Source organism: Hyposmocoma kahamanoa, unplaced genomic scaffold (genome assembly GCF_003589595.1).
Source record: "Hyposmocoma kahamanoa isolate Upper Pololo Valley unplaced genomic scaffold, ASM358959v1 192, whole genome shotgun sequence".
In the NCBI taxonomy this organism is placed as follows: domain Eukaryota; kingdom Metazoa; phylum Arthropoda; class Insecta; order Lepidoptera; family Cosmopterigidae; genus Hyposmocoma; species Hyposmocoma kahamanoa.
In genome coordinates this window covers 4,506,373-4,531,944 of record NW_020653719.1, presented here as the reverse complement: position 1 = coordinate 4,531,944, position 25,572 = coordinate 4,506,373, and the positions used below count along the sequence as shown (strand labels likewise).

The following is a 25,572-nucleotide window of genomic DNA, read 5'->3' as shown; positions in this document are numbered from 1 at the left end:
CATGGCAAAATAGCGACCGATTAAATACAATACAGATTGTAAATATCGATTACGAACATATTTTTTGTTATCTAAGATGTTAATGCGACTGAGAAAAAAGTGATAGCACTATACCAATCCGAACACTTTTTTAGTCACTTTTATAAATCATCTATGTAGTTTTTATGAGAAAAATAATTACTAGTCAGTGTTGCCATGTGCACCGTAATTACGGTAAATGCACCGTACTCAGAATAAATTTGCCACCTACCGTAGACAAATGACAACGGTGACAAAATCTACCGTAATCTGCAGGAGCTGGATTTTTTGTAGTAAATTAATAATAACCCGCCCCCTTTAAGGATGGGATTTTTGATGCAGCAGTCTATCCAAAGGCATAGGCAAATATGCGTCAATTATAAGCCTGACGAGGAAATGTTGAAAAGATTAAATCAAATATTTATAAAAATTAAGAGATTGTATTTGATAATTGTTGTTTCATAAAAATGATCAGATTTAGACAAATTTTTACTAAGGTATTCCTATCCTCATTTTTCGAAATGTTCAGATTTATTTTTTTATATTTTTCTTATTATAATTTTTATTCTAATTTTCCTTTGTAAGTAGTAAAAAGTAAAATATGCACCAAAATGGTTTTTTTACTAATATTTACTTAAGTTTATGATAAAGTAAGGTAATTAATTCACTTTCTTAAAAGATTATTATTACAAAGTTAAGTTACTTTTGAAAGTATATTACATATTAACTGCCTCCGTGGCCGAACGGTTACCATGCCGGACTGCCACGCAGAGTTCCTAGGTTCGATTCCCGGGCGGGGGAAAATATGTGTATGGCCTACATTTACTTCTCTCGTGAGTTTGGGTGTAATTTGTGATTGTCTATGCGTATGTCGATGGCACCCGCGACACAGGGTTTCCCTAGTGCGGGGCTATGTTGAGTGTGTGTGTGTGTGTGTGCGTTATATAATACCATAATTACACTGTTTTTTTTTCCTGGCCCAATTACCGTAATTTCTTAGGATCTACCATATTTTACAAGCAGAAGAAACACCGTCGGCCAGATTTTGGACATGGCAACACTGTACTAGTTGACATTGAGCCGGTTATTAAATGATAGTTTACTTTTACTTTCTTTTTCGTTTACGACGAAAAATTTACTATTTAGCCACGTATTTTACACATTGTCGAGTGGCTGATGTGTTTATTCGCCACATAATTGGTTGTGATCTATAATGTAGTGTACGACTGTCGACAAGAGGAGTTACTTTCCGAAATGGGCATGGAAATGAAGAATTACTTGAAGGTATTTCATTGAAAATAAATTTTATATAAATTCAAATTTGTTGCAATTTTATCCTGGTAGTTTTGATATTTAATAAAAATTATTTTCAGAGTTCTAAATGTGTATCTTTTATTTATATTAAAAATATTGAAATTATGTTCAGGCATATCAGGCTGATTTTTAAGGGGTGGTTTTATCCATCACCACCTCGTGCCTTGATGCCCTCTTGGAAGTCGCAGAAAAAATCAAATGTTTCATACATTTGGGTTGAGTTGAGGCGTAAAATAAATCTTTAGTACCTATGGAATAGTTTCATTGAACACATAATAAACACGGAAAAAATATTGATATAATTGCCATAACATTTGCGACAGCTTTAAGGGTCACCTTATATAGCAAAAAAAAACATATAATAGTAATATTAAACATCTCATTTAATTTGCTATTATGAAGTATAATCACTGGTATCAATTACCAACTAGATATTATTACTTACCATTTATAAAAATCACACTAATGTAGATAATATTCTATTCAGTCTATGTGCATAAGATAATGATAGATTACAAATGATTTAATCACTTTATCAAATTAATAAAATCGAATATAATGTAATAATGTAGTGAACGACAGCTGACCAGAAGAGGGTTACTCTCCGAAATGGGTATGGAAATGAAAAATTACTTGAAGGTATTTTATTGAACATAAATTTTCTATAAATTAGATTTTTTTTATTTAATTTTATCCTGGTAGTTTCGACATTTAATAAAACATTAGTTTCAGAGTTTTTAATGTGTATCCATATATATTTTTTAAATAAAGTTATGTTCAGGCCCTCTCGTAAGTCGTAAAAAAGTCAGAATCAAAGTCAGATGTTTCATAGATGTAGGTTGACTTGGGCATAAATGTTTAGTATGGAATAATTACATTGAAGACAGTCAACAATCAATCATTGGGTACACCACAATAAATAATTTTTATGTACGTAAAATAGGTACTTTAAGAAATAAATGTACAAAATTGCTGTTCTTTTATAATCATCCAAATCAGCTTTCCACAGCTGCGCAAGGGTGTCCTCTAAAATAGGTGAATTTATAGCAAACAGCCAAAATTCCTTTCTGAAAAATCAATAATGAGAATGTGTGATATTTTGACTGCAACAACATATTATATGAAAGTAGGAGGGCAGAGCAATATCCTAGTCATAGCACACGCTACATCTTGTATGCAGTGTTGATGTTCGTAATATTATTTTCAGGATGATGAGTCTGAGAGTCTATATCCAGCAGGGATTCTTCAAAGATTGGATTTTAGTCAGAGCCCAGCAATTTTCAAGCCCAAGATCAGTGCTGCTCAGCCCGGTGAGGACTGGATGGTTGTAAGGCCTTTGCAACGGGCTGACTATGACAAAGGTTTCGTACAACTCCTAAGCCAGCTAACGAATGTTGGCAGTATCACTAGGAAGCAATTTGATGGTAATTTTTATGAATCTTTCTAAATTTATTGAATGTGATATATTAAATAAAAATTCAATTAAGTGGATTCTGTAAATAAAAATTTTACATTACACACTTTTTACAATTTTACATTTTTTGAGATACCAAGCTGTCTAGCTACTAATGTCACATTGAAAAATAATGTTAAGTTTAGAATACATCCTTCTAAATTGCTTTAGTTCACAATGAAGTCACTGAAGCAGAATGAGTCGAAAAGAAAAAGTAAAGAATGTAGACTATTAATCTGATAAACAATTTCATTTACATTATTATTATTATTTACTTTTAGTCTACATAATGTGCTATCTGTTATTAAATTCTTGATTTTTTTACAATTATGAATAATTAAAAACCCCACCATACAAGAATATTTACTGCTTTATGGCCAATTCCAAACATTCAAAAAGTGTCAAGTAAATTGAAGTTAAATTACTTTTTAATTACTAATTAAGAGATTTTATAAATTTAACAATTCCTACTTCATTAGTAAGTCATAATTAAGATGTTAGCAATAATATTTCTCAACTTGTTTTCAGTTGGAAAATTAAAATAATGGTTAACTAACTTAACCATGCATAAAATTTGTAAAATTTCGCGTTTAATAAATCGCTTAAAGACGGAAGTATGACCAGGAACAAGTAGAACTAGTTCCTAATGAATGTCGAATAAGTATAGTTGACCTTTAGAACTTGGCCTTTGCAGTTGCCGGCGGACTGGGGCGACGAGACGGTATATAAACCGGGCGCGGCTGCTCAATGACCTTGCTATTTGTGTACTCTATTATTTCGAACCATGCATTTTGTATCAATTTAATTAATACAATTTGACCTTTATCTCCGATAAATTAAAACAGATCTAAAATAAAATTATAAATATTTAAAAAATCCAATAAAATTAGATGTGCACTCTACAAAATAATAATTGATGTTTATAAAAGCTCCCAGACTAACACAGGTATAACCTTGAGATAATAAATCTGTTGTATCTTCTCCAAAAAAGCAGCTATTTGTTCTAAAATTCTGCGTCCGGAACCTACTAATTCACGACTTTTTTTGAGTGCTACATCAATCTGATTATTGAAAAATGGTGCTGCTGGAATAAGCTTATATATTTTTTTACACCAAAGTGGACAGTAAAATGTCGTTATAACCTTAAATCGGCGTAACAACTAAATTTAGTTTTTTACGATTAGAACCGACTAACAAACGACCTTCTAGTGCAATCAGATCTAAGCTAGGTGCTGTGGTTCTCGAGATTGTCGCACAGGTATCGCTGGATAAACGTGGACAGTACAACACCTTTAATATTGAAACGGAGCGGACCGCCTAAATCTAGTTTTTTGCGACTAGTACCGACTAAATGACGACTTTTACCTTTACTAATTAATTTTCAAAAATTCGAACATGGACACGTTGGAACACCCAAAGGATGCCAAATAGAATTACCTTTACAAATAGAATCGTAAAACTTGATTACATTTTGAGTAAGACAGGGTAGAGAGTGGCAACCCAAGCAGGTAAAAAAAAAACATAAAACTTTCTGCTTTGTTCACAGAACGGTTCACATCTATGAAGCAGGCGGGTGGCTACTATATAACTGTTATTGAAGATACGCGTACGGCCAAGATTATTGGCGCTGCTACTTTGACTGTTGAACTGAAGTTCATTCATAACTGCTCCTTGGTATGTTTACTTATTAGCATACATACTCACAATTTTAGTGTCCGCCGTTAACAGGTTAAAAGAGCACCTCAAACTTGACATTTAAGATTAAACTGTATGCTGCTTACGATAAAAAGAATACAAGTTTCAAGTTTCATGTGCTCTTAAGAGTACAAATAAAAAAAAAAAGAAAAATAAAAACAAAAAAAGGGAGAATGAGTAGGATTTCATGATTAATAGTAAATTGATGTAATTTTCTCATTTTAGCGTGGACGTCTCGAAGATGTAGTGGTCAATGATACTTATAGAGGAAAACAATTAGGCAAATTGTAAGTAAAAGTATTCGTTAAATTTGAATTAAAATAGCGTATCCATTGTGTACTGTCATGTATGCATGATGTACATTATATACCTTATTATTGCCTAATGTACAGTAAATGCTTGAACACTGATGTAGACGGTATCTGAAACAAATAAATATTATTATTACTAAAAAATCTTTTACATGTACTCTTTTTTTTCTTAAGTCCGTGATTCGAACTCATTCGAGTTTTACAGTAACTTCGAATAACTACTACATCTTATACAGGATCAAAGACACTTCAACTTTGACATTTAAGATTTAAATGCAGCTCTATTTGCTTCCTACAAGAACGATCTAAAGGGCCAAGCTTGATGTGCTTTTGATTGTACAATATATAACCTAGATTGTCATAAACACGTCGTCATTTTTCGGCCCTATGTAATGTGATTATAAATTCCAGAATCGTGGTGACAGTGTCACTACTAGCGCGCGAATTGGGTTGCTATAAGATGTCTCTAGACTGCAAGGACAAATTGGTCAAGTTCTACGAAACACTGGGCTACAAGCTGGAGCCCGGAAACTCTAACGCTATGAATATAAGGTAATAAAGTCAATAATATGTTGTGCTGAAAAAATATACATTTGAATTTAGGTGCGCGCTATTACGAACTATCTTGACTCGTTAAGATACATGATGGCACACGTGTGGCGTGAATATCAGATTTTTATTATTTCGACTTTTGTCGATTAACACGAAAGTCTAAAAGTGCCGATCGACTTCAAAATTTCAATTCTCACACACTTTAGACAAATGTCGAGCGTACGGAAATTTTTTGAGTGAACCATGTTGGCAGCATTGCTAATGCAATAATCAATATCAGTAATCTGATATATTGAGAGGTGGTTGATATGAAACCTTAGAGGATGGAAAAAAATAAATATGAAACTGACACTTATAGTCAGACACAACTGACAGTTTACTTACCTATTAACTATCTTCAGTCACTGTTCAATTTGAAATATTAGGTACCAACAAAATTAAATGAAATTTACATATGTAATAAACGACAAAATTTGCACTGAATTAAACACAAGAAACCACGAATTAGTCTGTCAAAATACAAGTCGATTGCTAAGCCGAATGCGTGTCGAGTGATGTTCACTAGACGACATTAACATGTCGTCATGTAACGAAATTGTCGAGTCAAAAATGATGATAGACAAAAGTCTTTTGAGAAGTCGTGAGAATACGGGCGCTCGACTTATTGTCGATTTTTCGACATATGCCAACGTCGACTTTTATGTCTATCAAGCGAGAATCAGGCCCCTGGGCGCAAAAAAAATATTTGAAATGAAGCCATGTTTTTTCCGCCGGCTTTATACAAATTTTAATCTACGGCTCAATTGATATTGTGAATTTTTGTAACCATAATTTAATTAACTTTATGTCAATAGTGTGACGTACAAACTAGATACGAGCCAAAAAACAGCTCGCGCATTTTCCGGAGAATTCTTGCACAATCATGGGAATTCCCGCTGCTTCCATTTTACAATTATTACAAAAAAAGGGGGAGGTTCTCAATTCAACTGTATTTTTTTTGGTATGTGTGCTACGCGATAACTCATAAAATTTGTGAACCGATATTGATGATTCTTTTTTTTGTTGGAAAGAGGGTACATCAGTATAGGTCCCATTTAAATTTGAACAAAATATTCCACGTCTAATGGTGGCAAACTAGGAGATGAATCCGGTTTCGCGCACTTTCCCGTAACCGATTTTACTAAAACTTGGTAAATACATGTAATTCCACGAACTTTTGTGGTTGGTTTTTTTAGTATCAGAATACTAAAATTACGTTAGAAAAAATCGGTTTATTCCGTTGAGCCTTACTGAGAAGAAGCTTAAGATCTTATTTACTTTTTGAAAGGGAGAGGGGTGTTGATAATTTATAAATATCGATGAGCAAACATATTTTTTTTGCCGTAAGATAATAGCAAAAACTCGTCATGACAATATTATTGTCGTTGGCCAGGCCAGTCTAACCACCAATCTGACCAACGGGAATCAGTGGCTATTTATAAGGCACAAACTTGTACGGTCCATTGTGTATCTATTCCTAACTGCAGTGCTGTGTATCTAATTTCAGGGTAGGGGTGAGTCAGTGAAAAACAGCTATTAAGTGACTTATGACCCTATATCCCAAGGTCAACTGTGCACTTTGCGAAATTAAGAACTTTACTGTATATTTAATTTATTCCAGCGGGTGGTCCGTGCGGCTGTTTGTTGCTTTGAATACCATTAACAACTTTAAGCTTTTACGTATTTACTGTTTTGTTGTTCCAGATTCGATGATCCCTCCTGACAATTAGCAGCTGGGACGTCCGACCTGCGCTCTAAACTGTAAGTGTTTCAGGCAGCCGAGCAGTCTTCAATCTACATAATTATACTACTAAATAGCAGCTACTAGACTCCAAAGACACATGAGATGATCATTATTAAGTAACATAAAAGCACTTTAAAAAAAAATGTTTTGGTGTGCAGAAAATAAAACGCTTCAAGCTACACCATTCTAAGTTGAGCTCGCTATCAGTTTTATCAATTTTGTTGTCGTCTCGTTATATTGATCACTCTCATTTATAATTAATTGTATTAAACTGTCATTACAAATTGGAAAGCTGTATATTAATTTGATTCGATAAAATTATGTATTTTGTTACTATTTGTATCAATCAGTTCCTGTGTAGTGATTTCTGCTTGGTTGTTGGGAAATTACAGCGGCAGGGTCAATTTTTCTATCCATCAAAGGTACTTTTACTATCTTAAATGCTTACATTAAACAAAAATCCTTCTAATTAAAGCCTGACAAGTTGCAAATTCAATAAAAAATCTCCTACACGTTTATTATGTAATATAGGTAAATGCCAGCTGCCTCCACCTAGCCCGCGTCGTTTTTCTCAGTTGAGGGATTTGTAGTCGATTTATTTAATTTCCCTTTCGGCACACTCAATCTCGTAATTCGGTTTCGTCCATTGTTCGACGCCGTCCACTCCATGCGAATGGCGGTCAAGCAAGCCTCAATAGGTTTTTCGCTGAAAATGTTTACTTTATGAAACTTGACGATCTTATCTTGACGTATAAAAATACTCGCGTAGACAAAACACGCTGTTAAAGCTTGAATTTTTAGACTATTTAACTACTTACGCCACTACTTATTTACATTGATAATATGTATATATTTTAGGTACCAATGTTTTCTTGTTTCTGCATGTACTACATCAATGAGTTTATAAGGTCAGTCATAAGATGCTGACTTTTACCTTGGTTGCTTGCAGCATAGGTTCACGCAGCTTCCTGTTCCGTTGGACTTTCTTGTGCTTGCCGCAACTTTTGTTTTGCCTATAATAAAATATTTGCGGAACCGTGTTCAAGGCGACCGGCATCCGGGTCATTGTCTAATCTGATACTACTATCCTGGTTGTCTAGACGTATACGTCTAACTAATGTAATATTTAACGGTTTTATAAATTTATGTCAAAAATGTTACTGCGGCCACCATGTTGGGCCCATATTTCACTAGGCTAGGTAGGCAACTACATATAATAAAATATTCGTGGAGTAGTACAAGGCGACCGGCATCCGGGTCATTGTCTAAACGTATACTAATATCCGGATCATTATCTAGACGTATACTAAAATACGGGTCATTGACTAGACGTAACGGGGCGGTGTTACCAAAATTTATGTCCGTTTCTCTAGCGCCACCGTGTTGGGTCCATAGTTGGATTTTTGTAATTATTTCAGTAAAAGGGCATACATTTGATGGGATGTGAAATTGATTATGGATGTCTTGGCACATAATTTTATTTTTTTATTAGTTTGTAAGTCATCATGGTTTGACGAATTTTCAAGAGCATGTTTAGCATGTTTCTTCTTGTCATTATAGACATATACATCTATAGATATCTATTAAATGTGTTATTGCTTAAAATGACTAACAATATTTTGTTGCTATATTCTTTAAATGAATATCATTATGTGTATTGTACTTAAATGTGTGATATTATAGGCTTTTTTCGTAACTTACGGTTTTGTTTCACATGCGTATCTGGGTAATTCTTACAAAATCTCGAAATTCTTGTCCTTCAGATTTATAAGAAAAGTAATTGATTCTTACCGTAAAATTATTGTTTAATAGCAAATTATACTTTGACTGTTACTAAAGCCTAAATGAAATATTGATTATGGTATTTAAATAACAATAATAATATAAACATGTCCCCAAAATCCCTTACTATATCCCAAGTTCCACACCTAATCAAACACGTTCTGTCATTGGCTTACAAATAAATGGACGACGGGTCTAATACAAAAACCACGAAAAAAATGTCCCAAGTCAACCTATTTAAACGTAGTGACATGTAAAGGAATATGAAAAAGCTAAAACGTTGAATTTAAATTGTAATGTCATCGCAGTACTGTCTAATTTTGCTTGCTTCGCTGTCAGTCGAACAAACGAAGACTAAAGCGTGAATGACGCTCTGTATACGATTTTAACGCCCTATAAGTTCGGACACTTTTTAGCGCGGACCCGATGTCCATATAATTGTAAGTCAATGCGTTCTGTGCTTTAAATCAACACATTTAACTAACAAAAATATCTTTTAAATTTTAAACATTCGATCAGATACAATATGTTTCTGCGAAATTAAGCTACCCTGTGGTAAAAACTCGCTAAATAACTTTTTTTCTTCGTTCCTGGTTTTTCGCGGTTAGCGTTTCAGCCATTTACAAAGTGTTTACACTTGTTCAGTTTTTAAAACGGGGAATTTTGTGTAGTAATGAAATTTAGAAACGGGATTTCTTTCCATCTTTTCTTTCTAAGATAAAAAACCATTCCTTCATACTTTTGCCTTCATTCGATTTGTGAACGCATTTTTAATTTTTTGGTAAATGCATTTTTAAGTTTTCGAAAGCTAGCAGCACTGTAAACGTTTCAAAATGACGGAATTCAACATGTGTATGTATAAAGTTTCTACTACGAAAGGATTTAATTTAAAATTCTGAAACTTACATTTTTGACAATCATTACCTCGCATAATATAAAAAAGGTAACCATTTGATTTAATTTTAATAACATTGAGGTGAGTTATTGGTAGCAGTAAGCTTACACAAAGTTATTAGTAAGTTTAACTGGCCATTTTTCTTGGTTTATTTTGATTTCGTCATTCCCTCATAATTTCATGAGAACTACCATCTACTGTATACTATCTGTGGTACTGAGCCATTGTAATTTTACAATGCAAAAAATTAAATATTTTACTCACTCATTGCGAGAATTTAACTTTTGTGTAGGTCGATACTATAAATTCACGTATGCAGAGACAATTCCACAAGTCAGAATAAAGCCTGATTGATATATTAGCCTTAAAACCATTGTAGTTAACAATTAATTTGTGTTTCTTTAATAAACATTATTTTCAATTCACAATTTCGTTTCATTTCACAAAAAATAATAAACCCATGTATTTTTAAAAGTTTTATTTACAAGAAGTGTGTAAATTTAATAGCAGATAGAATAAGACTTCGTTTACCACACGTATCCATTGGAATAAAGTTTTTGTTTAGTTCACGGAATAAATTAATGGCAAATATTTAAAGCATCTTTTGTCTGAATCAAGACGTATACTTTGTTTGAATGATATTTTCACATTTATTCCAGCGAACTAGCCAATACAAAATAGAACCATTCTCGTCAGTTCTAATTATGATAGGTACAATAAAAAAGCTTCAATGAATCATTCAATAATATCTGTACAATTTCTCATACATTCCGAGTCCATCTTACAATGTTTAAAAACACATTCGCAAGTCCACCACAGAAATAGGCTAACGCCTGTTTATCTATCACTTTGTATAGTCACTATAAGTCACTATACCAGTGAATACTGTGCTAAAATGCTGGCTATATTTCTATAAAACAAAGGCGCAATAGTCCATAACTGTGTATTAACGTTAATTTTTTAGTTGAATTAATTGGACAAAAATATTACCATAAGTTCAACTTTTCAACAATTACAAATAAACATGTAAGTTGAACGAATTGTATTATTTTCGTCATTTGAGTAATTATAGCATTGACTTACAAATAAATGGACGACGGGTCTAATACAAAAACCACGAAAAAAATGTCCCAAGTCAACCTATTCGAAATTTTAATTGTTATGTCATCGCAGTATCGCGCTGTCCGTAGAACAAATGAAGACTAAAGCGGAGTGTCGCGCCCTGTATACGATTTTAGCGCCTTACAAGTGCGGACACTTTTTAGCGCGGACCCGACGTCCATATAATTGTAAGTCAATGAATTATAGTGTTCGTTTTTGTTGATCTTAGTAAATAAGTTGTCGTGGAAGTGAATAGTTTTCATTCAAGTATTCAAGTATTCAAGTATTTATTTGCAACTAAGTGTACAATTAATACATAGTAGGTCTTATGCTTTTTGCATTTATCTACTTTCATGACTTTATGGACTTGTGGTTGCAGGAAGCGACTTCGAACCATTTGGACGGACAGGGAATGTGTTCCAACACACAATTGATTTCTTATTACACTTTATTCTGTTATCTAATAATTTTGAGTCACTAAAGCGTTTTTAAAAGGTTTGCATCCAGTAGTTTGACAGACCCTTTGAAGCCACTACTTTCCCCTGTACTTCGTTTTCAAAAGCTCGAGAGTCAGCTCTGGTAAAAAACACAGTACAAAAGAGCCCAAAGAAACTGGAACTACTGGAAACAATAAGTTTCAAACGTATGATATTAATATAGGTACATTACCGATTAACCGATTTGCCAAACGTAAATTTTTACGTTTGGTAAATCGGTACTTGACCTAATGATACCAAAAACTGCTGAGTTCTAAAGCGATTAACACACTGCACCACGCCCCGCGACGCGGAATCACGCGCCCAGTGCAAGTGGCGGAGACGCAGATCTGCGTCAACGTGCGGTTCAATCTGCGGGGGGCAGCGATCTAGCGGCCCCGCGCCACTTAAAGTACTCGCTTCGTAGTTGATCGCTGTAGTGATTGTACATAAATAAATAAATAAATAATGCACACACTCAACATAGCCTCGCACTAGGTAAACCCTGTGTCGCGGGTGTCATGGACACACACATAGACAACCACAAATTACACCCAAACTCACGAGAGAAATAATTGTAGGCCATACAACTATTTCTCCCGGCCCGGGAATCGAACCTGGGACCTCTGTGTGGCAGTCCGGCATGGTAACCGTTCGGCCACGGAGGCAGTTACATGTAGCTGAGATCCTTCTTTGACAAGAATGATTAATAATGAATATATAAGAATAATACAGAACTCATTCAGGATGCTGCAGTTATGCTGTCTATTTGGTTTTTGTTTACTCAAATAAAAAGACACCGAAGATAACATTCAACTTCATTACAAAGATTTAAAAAAAAATTAAGTTTAATTTTTCAACTACACACGTATGTGAACTGATTGTTTGTTAGGGAAAATCCGAACGACAATGACTAGAATAGACATAAATTGATTAAAAATCTGTGCGATAGTGCGGAACGCAGTGTGCCATACCCTGCGGTTCGCCGCGCACCTCCGCGCGGGGGCGCGGTGAAACCGCGTGCGCCGCGCTACCGCGCGGAGAAGCGTTATCAGTGTGTTCGACGGCGCGTGTTTTCCATACAAACTGAGGTACTTCAATACAACGTTAAAAAACGCAGCTCCGCGGTTAGTCGCGGGGCGCGGTGCAGTGTGTCAATCGCCTAAAGGATCGGGAGCAACATTTAAATTCTATTTATACACATATGTAATTTTAATTACGTTTAACGCCCAGAGTAATATGTATAATTGTATAACAGAAATTTACAACATACATGTACGCGATAATTTGTAAAAAATCATAGACCGTATCAGTCTGGTAGTTAATTTATAATATTACACACATTTGTTTTATTACAGAATATAATAATATTAATGAAATATAAGAGTGTGGAGGTTTAAAATGGCACACAGGAAAAACTCAATATACAACTACGACGACTGCAACTACAACGTGTAATTTTTAAGTCTCACAATTTGATGGTCTTACTTCGACGTATGAGCTATATATACATACATATAGCTGTGCGTATACGCCTCTGAAGGGAATCCCATGCTCACACACATCGATATTGCTAACCGTCACCTTTGTCTATGGGTCAATCAACTTTTTTGCCAACACTATGAAGTAAAAAATAAATACAAAACATGGTATTTGACAATCCTAAAACTGAATTGGACGTAGTTAAGCAAAAGGATCCAATCCACAAAATTATCAAAAAATTAGTTGTATGTACCAAAAAGTTTCCAAGGACTAACCTCTTAGATCAGAAAAAATCCAACATATAAACATAAATATCTCTGGAGTTACATGACATCATAAGTTTTGAAAATAAAATAAGAGTGAGAAACACTTTTAAACTTTAAACTGCCATATCTCGAAAGTGACTGGATGTGCATTGGCTCCTTTTTGTTTAACTACGTCCAATTGATGTTACGAAAGTCATCATAATCTAGAGTCATATCTTAAGATATGCAGCGAGCGACATTTATGGATTATTTATATAAATATTAATACTTATTTACTCCTTGTCAGTCTTTTTCTTATCGTATCGATACCTGCCTTATACCATGCTTGCCATCGTGGTGAAAGGATTTGCCAATCGGCGTAAGGTACTATAATTCCCTGTCCATATCAACCGCGTTAGCATAAGCAGAAGTTAGCATAGTTAGCATTTAGTAGCAGTAGACTTCTTTGTGAAAGAGTTCGTCCAGGGTAGTACTGCCACCTTACCTATTTCTGCCGCCAAGCAGTAATGTCTGCATTACTGTGTTCCGGTTTTGAAGGGCAAGGGTGCTGGTGAAATTACAGGCACGTGGGACGTGTCAACTTGTCTCATTATTTTTTTATTATTAGCTCCTACATGCATAATCGAATAATTTGGTATGAACAGTTTTCATGACATTCACGATTATGTAGTACTTTTCAAGTTTCGTCTCTGGCGTTACCAATTATACAGAATTTGAATTTTTTCCCCTAAATATGCGATGAAAAGATAATAAATTAATAATCGTTTTAGAAATTCGATTTAGACTGTAGACCAATTGGATGTTTTAGTTGATTATTTAAAAAATTAAGGCCAGCAGAGTGTCGGTAAAAAAGTTAATTGACCCACATTTATATTTTAAAGCTGTGGAAATGACATAAGGGACAATTTACAACACACAACGATTACAGTTTGTGTAAATTTAGCTCTACTGTGAACAGTAGAGAGTCTCCATGGCCACATGCGATTCATCGCATGTGGCCATGGAGACGTATTAAAACCTTTAATGATGTTGACAATATGTGTGTGGAGCCAAACCCGGATCACATGCATATGTCTACTCTTTTATATGATCCTGGAACATGAAGTTTTTTTTTAATCAGTTGCAGTCGAGATACTCGCAGTCGGCGGAAGTTTTCAAAAATACAAATTTTGTCCTTCGCGCATGAATACTAACAGTAAAACTTCAAAAATCGAGCCCCTGAGTGACAGTTGTAATTTATTAGTGATTTACCATGAAATCACTTATTAGTGACGTTTAGGTAGAATAGAAGTATTGTTTTTTTCTTCTATATCCTATGATCAATTAAAAAAACGAACCTTCGGGTGAACCTGAGAAATCTGTAGTGCATTGCCGAGCACGGGCCCTAGAAAGACCTCAATTTCATCAAAAAAGCAATTACAACAATTGACACCCTCATTACCCGATTGCACACAATCCCGTTTCGTAGGAAAAAGCTTTACTGTACAATTACATATATGGAATACAATACGATATTTATTAAGCTATAAGGAAAACATAGCATTAGATTACATCAAGCTGCTTTATAGAAATGGGAATAAAAACACAACTGCAGATTGTACAAGGCCTTGTGCAATGTGTAAATAGCGCTGTTATTATCATGTTATCAGCATGGTATTGCTAACCTAGTGGTTTCGTAACTAAATATGGGGAAATAATTTATTGGGGCAAATTTTTAAACACTCCTGTAAATGATTGATTAATTTACTTGGGAGTATTTTAATTGTTGTGGCAAGTGAAATGAAGAAAATATTGTTCATAGCAATTTTGTATTGCGGTTTGGGGTATTTAAAAGTAAACCTGTAGTTACATTCGACAGGGCATAAGTTGCATTCATATTTAATGCATAAAGGGTTATATTCATCAAAAACAATTGCTGTAGAACATGTAAATAGGGAAAATTTAAACCATTACTGTAACTAAATGAATTTTGAATGTTTACTAAAATATGTTTAAATTGGAAAAAGCGGGATTTTCGTTTAGTGACTGTATAGGTTTCAATGTGATGTGTTGTGTACCAGATCACTCAAAGTAGGGTATTCCCTGTACTCAGAACACCTTGACCAGAACCAATGTAGAAATTTCCTTTCCTTAATTGGTCCTCCAGGGAGATTCGAACCTAGGACCACGTTATCCCGGGCCCACATTGCTAAATGCAGAGCGCCCAAAATCATCAAATTAATGTTGCCTGTGAACTTGTGTCATGACATGTAAATACGTGGTTTTAATTTTATTAATTCACTGATAATTCTCGTATAAAGCAACGACTTCCATAGACTCATCAAGTCATTTCGTATCGACTAATAGAAATAAGTTAAAAGGCTTACAATGTAAGAGTAATTATGAAAAATATTGGATACGATTATCATATAATTGTTTCTGATTTCTGTACAATAATAGTATACTGGCCTAGCTCTATGCGCACTGACCGACGGGTAAGTAATAGCTATCAGTCACATTTTTATAATCAGCCTTGCAATTCAATAAAATTATCGAATTAAAAACCACCGTTTCTATTTGATATAGGGATCACAATTTAACAGAGGACACAAAATTGGATGTCTATTGATAAAAGAACTACACAACTGAGATTTATTTTATTCTCCATATTTATGGTCATATCACAGACATATATCTAGAAAGACGCCGCAAGTGTACGTACTTCGCGTGCCCAAAGTAAGTGAAATTCACTTACTTGCCGCTGCTACATTTCAGAACGCGCGCGACTGTTATCATAGATAAACACCAGTCGAAAACGCGAAAAATGCATAATTGTGCCATTATAAACTGCAAAAGCACCGTAACTGTGGGTAAACCGGTTAACAGGGAGGTTTCCTTCCACGGGCAAGTGATTTTGTAATCAGAAGATGCATAATTTATTTTAAAAACAGTTATTTTGGTTTTGTATGAATTTCGAGAAAACAAATTTGCAGTCGAGTGTATGCCTCATGATTTGTAATACATTGCGGCTTTTACTTGGTGCGATATATTCGTGATCCTTTGTTAATACGCCATGAATATCGAACGAACTCATTGTATAACGCATTCAGTTTCGTGGTACGGCCGCTTGTACATTTTTTTGGCCAAATTTAACATTTAGTGACGTCTGCGTTAGGCAACACTGTTCTCGATTTTGGAAACAAAGGGAGGAAAATTATTATGACCTTAGCAATATTATAAAAATATTCTACAACTCTTTTGTTATAACGTTTAGTAACGTTTCCTTTTTTTTTCAGTTTTGTAGTATCTATTATCAGTAGTACCTGTAATTTCGATAATTTTTGCAGCACGTCGCCTTGAATGTCCGAATATAATGAGCAAATAATTGCATACATCGCCGGATATGTAGTACGAGTAATAAAAAAATATATATTTATAATGCAAAAAATTAACAGTGCGCTGTCTTAACAAAAACCTGGAGTTGGTCATAAGTATGAGTTCGTTGCTTTCAAGGACGAAGGTGGTCTAGTTTATCCCACCTAAGATGCTATCCAAATATGTAGAGTAGTAGAGTTAGAAATCCGAGAAATAATAAGCAAATCACAAAAATTTCACACGAGGCCCTCATTAAGTAAACCTCTTACCATATTTTGTCAGCAGTAACATTTTCATTTGTCTTGCCATTCATCAATTTGATCAATTACCAACAGAAAACCATTTAGTAAAATTAATTAAGGCAGTCGCAAGTTCATATATTCACGTGCGTTTTCATTATTTAAGTTAATCGATAAGATCTTCTATTAGAAAAACATGTTATATAATAAGCTCATTTTATTGGAAGGAAAATAATTTTAATATTAGAAGTCGATTAAAAATTAAAGTCTTAATTTTTTTTAAGTAATCATCATTTCTTAAAAACAAGTAAAATAAAGGATTTAACTAATTTACTCTAGTATTTTTCTACTATATTAATATTACGATTACTTGTAATCAACAAATACTTGAACAAAAATTATTCTATTTAGAATCGATTAATTGAATGAAATAAGCGTGTTTACGCGTATTCCGTCCAATCAATCGATATAGAGCGAGCGGAAGGTTTTCATTACTAAATAGTTCTTATGACGTCATAGCGGGTACAAAAATGTGCCACGCTTGGCTTTCATACAAATTGCTGTAATTGCGGCGTCTATCTAGATATAAAGTCTGTGGATCATATGGTCAAAGTTAATTCTAAAAAGTTACAAGGTTTTTTTAACACTTAAATCGCAACCCTTACATGTACGAGCTGTAAAAAAGGTGAATGCCCATTACTCAGCACCGTATGACCGGCGGCATGAGCAACTGCAGAAGACTCTTGAATTTGTGCGGTAACGCTGATATCATCACGTATAGCATAGCTGCAAAAATTCGGAAGCCTTCTGTATTTAACAAATATGAATGCTGTATTGATGTGGCGCGTCAGACTTAAGCTATAAAAAAGGTGAATGTACATTACACAGCACCGTATGAGCCGCGTCATGAGCAAACGCGGTTTTTGAATTTTTGCGGAAATGCTGATAACATCACAATCAACATCGCTGCAGAAATTCGAAAACCGTCTGTAATTAACAAACATAAATGTAGTAATGATGTGGCGCATCAGACTCGGCGCGTAATGCGCAGGACACACCGCGAGGGAAGCCAAGCTAACATAGCTCACGTAGCCGGGGCATCTTTTCATACTTCGGTCCACACCGCGAACTAAGCTAATCGAGCTAACTAACCCAACGATCCCGCTACCTACGTAAAATATGTCGCCCTTCTGCCGCCCTTAACTCCCGCACGTATCCATAGACACTACTTACTATGTATTTTCTTAACTTAGCTTTTACCTTTTTTGAAGACCGACTATATGCCAGCTAGAAGTAAAATGACTTTTGTAGGGTTGCCAGTTTACATAAAATTTTAAATAATCATGTAGTTGTTGTCGACAGTTTTATCAATAGATTGTGAAAGAAGATAAATATTTGCCAAAAATTACTGAATTGTGAATGTCACGATGTTCTACTGATTATTAATTGCGCTATTGCTCTTATTCTTATTTTGACAGTTGGCCTACTACTATCGATATCAATTTTTATTAATATGCATTTTAACAAGAATAGCCGGGTTTTATTATCTATATTGAATTAAAATAAAAAACTTTGAAATATGTCTCCTCCTTATATATTTCATAAACATAGGTCTAAATACAGTGTATACGTATGAACTTACAAAAATTGACAATTCAAATGAACGTGTTCTCTGTAATCGGATGAATATTGGGTGGAGGATGATTAACATGAAACAGGTTCGGCAATTTATTCCATTAGCGTAACCGATATTCACTCGATAGTCGATAGAATATTTATCGACTGCAATCACTAGCTGTTCGCAAGCTCTCGAACACTTTTCCGCAATGAATTGTCATTTTACTCAGCCTTTAAAAAAGACAGACTATAGTTGCTTGCATGCAACTGCGTGAGCTTAGCTAACTTAGCTAGCTACATTCGCGGTGTGGTCTGCGCTTAAAACGCTGAAATATGAGTGTTCACCTTAAAAGTCCGCGTCAACAAATAAGAAATGTTGCTAACAGAACAATAACGAGTCCACATTGTCCTCATCTGCAAAATATTGTTTCCTATATAATACACGCCTTATTGGCGTCTAATCTCACTTGAGCGCTATTGGTGCATTTAATTTACATTATTGTTCCCTATAGTATTTTTATCATTTGTTAAGTACTACACATAAATGGGTTTACCGGAGAACATCCTATGGCAAATCTGAACATGAATTGTCCTGCGCTCATCTTGCGACATTGGATATTTTGACTTGGACGTGATGTTAAGAAGTTCTTCGATAAACCTCACCATATGTATCAACCAGTAAGACATTGATATGCTATATGCAAAGATTTTCCCAAGTACTTTACGTTTTTGCGAAATTTTTCTATTATAGACTATTTAAGTATATCAAGTAGGTTTTCGCGATTGTTACACATAAGAAATGAAGCTATTTTTTAGATTTAATTCGCGTATATGTAATCACGGTTACAGGTCCCATGGTCACGGGTGACATACTGATACTTTTGAATTATAATAATACACAAAACTGCATATCAATGTCGCATTAGATTTTACAAGCATCAGATCCTTCGAGTAAACAAACCTCAAAGGTGCTGGTAGCGACAATATATTTAGTTGGACAAATAATAATTATATTTGGTTGGACAAGGTGCACATATAATAGAAATATAGGAATAATCTATGTATCTCAGAATGATCTCAGACAATAAATAATTTAGTAACATGCATCTCATATTCTTTGTCGAAACATTATAAATGCAAAAATGGTATGGAAGATTTACTAAATAAAATTGTCGTATAATAATGTGGTAGCTTTCGTTTTGTGGCGCACAAAAAGATAATGTGATCGGTCATAGATTCATTCTACTTGAAATCCCTTGAAGTATTTTATTTATTATGAAATAGCATGATATCTCACGAACTTATTTTTAGCATTACGATAATCCGCTGATTGCATAGCTTGATGTGAATAGTTCTCAAGACAAAACAATTTTTAAAGAGGGCACAACGCGGTGTCGCGGTGTGATAAGTAGAGTTTGACCCTTAATATACACATAAAACGCGAGATACATAGCAATAACGAAATATATATATGTGTATATATATTTCGCTATATATATATATATATATATATAGCGCGAGATCTACTATGACTCTCTTGCGCAAGTTGCGCCCTAATGTGCTAACCCTATTACTCATTACAATTGGTAATATCGTCTATTTAAAGGTAAAACCACATAAGTGACGTTTTCCACAAAAAGCATTAACCTACCAACAAATGTACGTCGGGTTCTCGGTAAAAAGTGTCCGCACCTATAGGGCGTTAAAATCGCATACAGAGCGTCAATCGCGCAACAGTCTTCGTTTGTTCGACTGACAGCGCGGTTGTCAATCATGCAGTAAAGTTTAAAAACAGGATTTTGTATCATATTTTCACTATACAAATATATTGTGTTATCATAGTTATCATTTAAAAGTGTGATTTTGTATAGTTGTATAGTATTTAATTTATATTTAAATTAATTGTAAATATAAATTACAAAAGCAAACAAACTAATTAAATAGCTAATTGTCCTTTGCCTACACATTGCATGCACAAAAGATGGAAAGAGACCCATTACGTCACTTTCAAGAAGCTTATATAAACTTCTTAGTCATTTTCAATTGTTCGAACCACAAGCGATTCAATATAAATATATTTAGATTAGAACAAAGAAACTATAGAGTCGTTTCGATTTTAAACATACTTTTAAAAATGATATTTATTAACTCGTTTCTTCACGTTAGCAATAAGTAATAAAATATTGTTGTACTCGTTTTACGGCTTGAAATTACTTATCAGAAATCAGAAAATACATTTGCCCAAAATAACGTTAGCTCGAATTTTCGTAATGTCAAATGTATTTTTTTAGGAATATTACAAAACAAAAGCTAATTTTGTCTTTGTGAAAAGCATCAATATTACTTGAAAGCGTAACAGTTTTATTGTAAATCGGTTTTCGTAATTACGGATATTTGAGTTCATGTTAAGTTGGAATATCGGTATATTTATTATTTTATTATAGTACATGGTTATTTTCACATTTGTAATATTTCTATGTACGTATGTGCCCAACTCTTTATTATTTCTTTAAGAGAATTTGAACAAAATTCGACATAAAAATAGATATAAAAATTAATTAATATTTACAATCAGGGCTGCTCCATTACTCTTGTATTCAAGTAATTTCCAGTCGAAAGTAAAATACATATGGTGCATTTTGTTAAGTTTCCAGTAGAAGCTGAATATGGTGTTTTTGGGCCCTTAAATTGTTGTAAGCAAAATTAGGCAGTACTGCAATGACGTTACAATTTAAATTTAATGTTTTAGTTTTTTTTATATTTCGTTACATGTCACTACGTTTGTATAGGTTAACTTCGGACATTTTTTTCGTGGTTTTTGTATTAGACCCGACGTCCATTTGTTGGTAGGTCAATGACAAAAAGACTTTAATTTATATAGCTATGTTAAGAAAATCACTATCTTTCTCCAGGTGAAACTCAATAACAAAATAGCTATAAACATAATAAGCGCCCAGTTACACGAGGAGAAAGTTTTCGCGCGGTCTCCGCCCAGTTACCACGCCTTCATGTACGTTAATGGCGAATCTGAATTCTATTTACTAGGCAACACAACATTTGAATTCCACTGAATAAAACTAGCGCGGACTCCGCTCGGCGACCGCGCGGGGTGAACGTGATGAAATTCGTGTCAAATATATGCGCCCTAATAGTTTTATCTACAGAAAGATAGGATTTTCTTACAAGAGCTATATAAATTAAAGACTTTTTGTGGAAAATGTCACTTATGTGGTTTTACATTTAAGCAGACGATATTATATTTTTTACTTTATATCAGAATTTGCTTCTAATGTAATTGTAGACTTTTCAGGCATTAGAAAAGTAACTCTTGAAGAATGTACAAATGTATTTTGTTAATGATACGATATAGTAGGTTCAAGGGACTTCATACAAGAATTGGAATACACTCACATTATCATATAGAACATAAACCTACTCCGTGGACTAGAAGGGCGGTGGCGCTGTAGTGAGCTTGGAGCCCAACTTCATGGGTCCTTGCCCGCGGGCGGAGCGCCTGGCCTCCATTTCTCTTTGCCTCTGCAGTTTTCTTTCTTCGCGTTTCCGACGCATTTCGTCCATTTTTGAGGTATTGTTTTCTGCCAAAGATTAATAAAACTTTAGGTACTAAAGTTTGACAAAGCATAGACATCAAAACGAGTTTAATGACTGAGCAGATACAGTGATTTATAAGAATTAAGGGGTACATGCTACCTTTGTTCTAGTTCCTTTCAGTAAAATTAATTTTCTTAAACATCCTCAGAAATATTTGCATTATTTTTAATAAGTGAACACATAAAATAGGGCTAGGAAAGTAAGTATGAAAATCCGTTTTTGTCTGCCGTTCTAAACTTATATCTACTTACAATTCACGAACGTAAGTATATTGAGTAAGACAATTTATATTACAATTTGAACCTTCGCTTCATTACCTATTTAGTTTTTGTTACTTCCTAACATTTTTTTAAGAAAAGCACTATACATACCTCGACGGGAACGGAGATTGCCTAACTCGTATAATACAAGGCGTCACTGGCGTTCGGCTTTGTAACTTATACTCGTCAGACAATCCCTGTCCCCTCTGCTTCTGTAATAATGTTATATGGTCTCACCATACACACATTTACTTTAAATAGGCAATGAACAATTCATTTCACGGTAGTACGTTACCAACTGTTTACCGAGACATTACACAAAGAAAGAGTTGCCACCGCAATGCGAGTCATCAGAGGCGAAGCATTACATATTTATTATTAAATTAAGATCTTAAAAAAATATACGACACACCTAAGGACATTGTCTAAAGAATGTGCTAATGTGTTACACGATAGGATATACTTCATGCGATTATATAAAATCCTGAAAACAAGCTAAAATTAAAATCTAAAACGAATCATTTAAGTATCAAATATCACAAACATCACAAAATCACTTGTTGTTTAAAGATAAAATAATAATCATTCTAATAATCATTCATAAAATAACAAGTCATTACGCCAAGCAGACACTACTAAAAAAGTGACCTTTTTAATGCAGCTATTGTCTTTCGTCTTATCACCAGAATGATGAAATGAAGTTACTAGGGTACCTATTCTATTACCATTCTTCATGTAAGCAACCGCCGAGGATGGATAGTAGCATTTCTACATTAGTTAAAATATTATGAATAGTTTTACCATGCGATGTATAAATTTTGCGTCTTTATATAGTGATAAGTGTTTTTATTAGCAAATATAGTGCATAAAGTGCAATTGTATTTTAGAATTATTATATTGTAGAGAAGCATAGTCGACACTTCCCGCATTTACTAATTGATCGTGCCAAACAAAGTTTTGTGTACCTGTTTTTTATATGTGTGCTTAGAAACAGTGAACGGATCGATGTCTCGAAACAAGTTATTGTACAGTCGCGGTAACCGAGTGAGGACTGCATTGGCGGCATAATTGGTCGAATGTTGTGGGACATGCAACAGTGATGTGTGACGTGTACGTCGCCGCGGAGTGCGATAAGTAATTCCAGCCACTAACTCGGAGCAGTCTACCCGTGCCCGGATTATGTCGAACAATAAACATGCATCCAAAGACTTTCGCCTTTCTTCTAGTGTTAATAAATTATTTCTACGACAATCCTCTGTGTAGGTTATGGTGGGTCTGCGAAGACGAAAATTAGTGTGCCGGGTGAATTTTTGTTTTGAACCCTTTCAAGTCGACTAATGTGGATGTTATATTGGGGGTCCAGATGGGACTAGCATACTCCAAGATGCTCCGAACATATGCGTAGTATATGGATTTAATAGTCACAATGTCTTTAAAAGGTTTACACGTACGCAAAACAAATCCCATATTTCTAAACGCTTTTTCAGCAATAATGTTTATGTGATCTGAGAGAAGCATTTTTTGGTCAAGATATACGCCCAAATCCCGTATTAAGTTAACCCTCTCTATTGGGACTCCATTAAAGTTGTAGGAGTGACATACAGGTATTGTTTTGGGTGTGAATGTGATGCATTGGCATTTATTTATGTTAATATTTATTCTGTTTTCATCGTAATATTAATATAATTAATTTAAATCTTGCTGTAGGATGTTACAGTCATTAAAGTTATTTATTTTGAGGTACATTTTTTATCATCGGCATACATTAGGTGTTTAGCGGTTTTGAAACACTTCGTTATATCAAATATGTAGGAATTGTAGAACAAAGGTCTAAGATGAGAACCTTGAGGCACCCCCATAGGTGCAAAATCCGATCTAAAATCACTTACTACGACAGCCTGTTGCTGAGATAGGATTTAATCCATCTTAATATTGAATTCAAAAGTCATTTTGGATTACTCGCTCATCAAAAAATTGAGAACTATCTTAAATAATAATGTACTTACCCTCCACATCTTCCTCGATAGGTTCAAACTCTCCATCTTCCCATCCGCCCAAAGAATCATTACTGTTCTGAGGTGCAGCCAGTCTATGTTCGCGGGTAGTCGTAGAAGTAGTTCCTCGGACGTAAGTAGCGTTAGGCCGGTTCACTGCCGGATCTGCCCATTGTGCATTGTTCCACGTTTCTGATGGACTCGCGAGTTCAGCTTCTGCTGACTGAGGGGTTATAAACAAACTTCAATTTAGGAAGATAAAATGCAATTGAAACATAATACACTGAAATACAATGGAGTCAGAGTGAATAGACGAGCGTGTGCTATTTTAGTCTGTACCGTCAGTTGAGATTGTTTTTTCTTAACGCAACACAATTATAGCACCGCTATAGGGAAACCCTGTGTCGCGGGTGCCATGGCACACTTAGGCCTCGAGACACACAAACATCTGAGAGAAATAAAAATAAATGTAGGTCTTACAAATATTTCTCCCGGCCCGGGAATCGAACCTGAGACCACTGTGTGGCAGACCAGCATGGTAACCATTCGGCCACAGAGGCAGTTAAATTGCGAACAACCAATGATAAATTGTGAACAACCATCTTAACTTATAATGTAAAACAAAACTCCAATCAGTTTCATATAACTAAAAAAAAACATTACACGTCACGTGTAATTCTCCTGACACTCATCGACGTGAGTGGCGGTTTGCACTGCGGGCGCTGGAAGTGGTGGTACCACGTTCCATTTTCGGTAGGATCAATTTGGGAAATGAACCTTTCTAATCGATTCTGGTCTGCGTGTTCTGAGTACATGGAGTTCAAGACCAGATAATTGGTGTGGTTATCTGGCACATTATAATAATTGCCAAGCATTTGTTTGCTTGTGCAGTACTTGATATAGCAATACGTTGTTGAAGGCGCCCAAACTGCATCCGAAATGTAAATGAAGCATTTCATAGCACACTTAAAAAAAGTTTTGTATAGAATTACCCGTACACACATAATTATCGATATTTTTTAACAATACTCTCTCTAGTGGATAAAGCCAAATAGATAAATGATAACGAAATTTTACCGGCTGCTCTTGCAGTGTGCCCCACTCGTCGTTGTCCCATTCATCTTCGCAGAGTGCGGTAAGCCCGGGCGTATTAGGCTGAGCACTACCACTGCTGGGTGGCGATTTCGCACTTGCGCCTGTTCCTAGTAACAGGTTAATAAATATACAAAAGGGTTCAATTTATGTGTGATGGTGCGTCACACTCCAACATTTAATAAATACTTTATGCCTAGAGCTCTTTAATAAGGATGCGTTAAATTTGCTCAAGCTGCTAGTGGAATTTAGCTTATTATTATTATGGTGCTGTTT

The 25,572-nt window shown here is 34.7% G+C and overlaps 2 protein-coding genes across 4 annotated transcripts in view; one reads left to right on the top strand and one right to left on the bottom strand.

The window, feature by feature from the left end:
• The first annotated feature begins 1,099 nt into the window (after nucleotides 1–1,099).
• The window catches only part of LOC113226443 (probable glucosamine 6-phosphate N-acetyltransferase), a 24,712-nt gene continuing 239 nt past the window's right edge, over nucleotides 1,100–25,572 (top strand). The window contains exons 1-6 of one of the 2 annotated variants that reach the window (XM_026459059.1): nucleotides 1,100–1,302; nucleotides 2,540–2,756; nucleotides 4,332–4,459; nucleotides 4,706–4,767; nucleotides 5,203–5,343; nucleotides 7,087–7,143. In XM_026459059.1, coding sequence (XP_026314844.1) covers nucleotides 1,273–1,302; nucleotides 2,540–2,756; nucleotides 4,332–4,459; nucleotides 4,706–4,767; nucleotides 5,203–5,343; nucleotides 7,087–7,105 — 597 coding nt within the window. In that variant the 5' untranslated portion in view covers nucleotides 1,100–1,272 and the 3' untranslated portion in view covers nucleotides 7,106–7,143. Of the gene's footprint in view, nucleotides 1,303–2,539; nucleotides 2,757–4,331; nucleotides 4,460–4,705; nucleotides 4,768–5,202; nucleotides 5,344–7,086; nucleotides 9,202–25,572 lie in introns of those variants that run through there. The other variant, XM_026459058.1, reaches the window with a different exon arrangement.
• The window catches only part of LOC113226440 (N-terminal kinase-like protein), a 21,957-nt gene continuing 17,654 nt past the window's right edge, over nucleotides 21,270–25,572 (bottom strand). Inside the window, exons 11-13 of one of the 2 annotated variants that reach the window (XM_026459054.1) lie at nucleotides 25,282–25,400; nucleotides 24,217–24,427; nucleotides 21,270–21,934 (exon numbers count right to left, since the gene is read on the bottom strand). In XM_026459054.1, coding sequence (XP_026314839.1) covers nucleotides 21,783–21,934; nucleotides 24,217–24,427; nucleotides 25,282–25,400 — 482 coding nt within the window. In that variant the 3' untranslated portion in view covers nucleotides 21,270–21,782. Of the gene's footprint in view, nucleotides 21,935–24,216; nucleotides 24,428–25,281; nucleotides 25,407–25,572 lie in introns of both variants that reach the window. The other variant, XM_026459053.1, reaches the window with a different exon arrangement.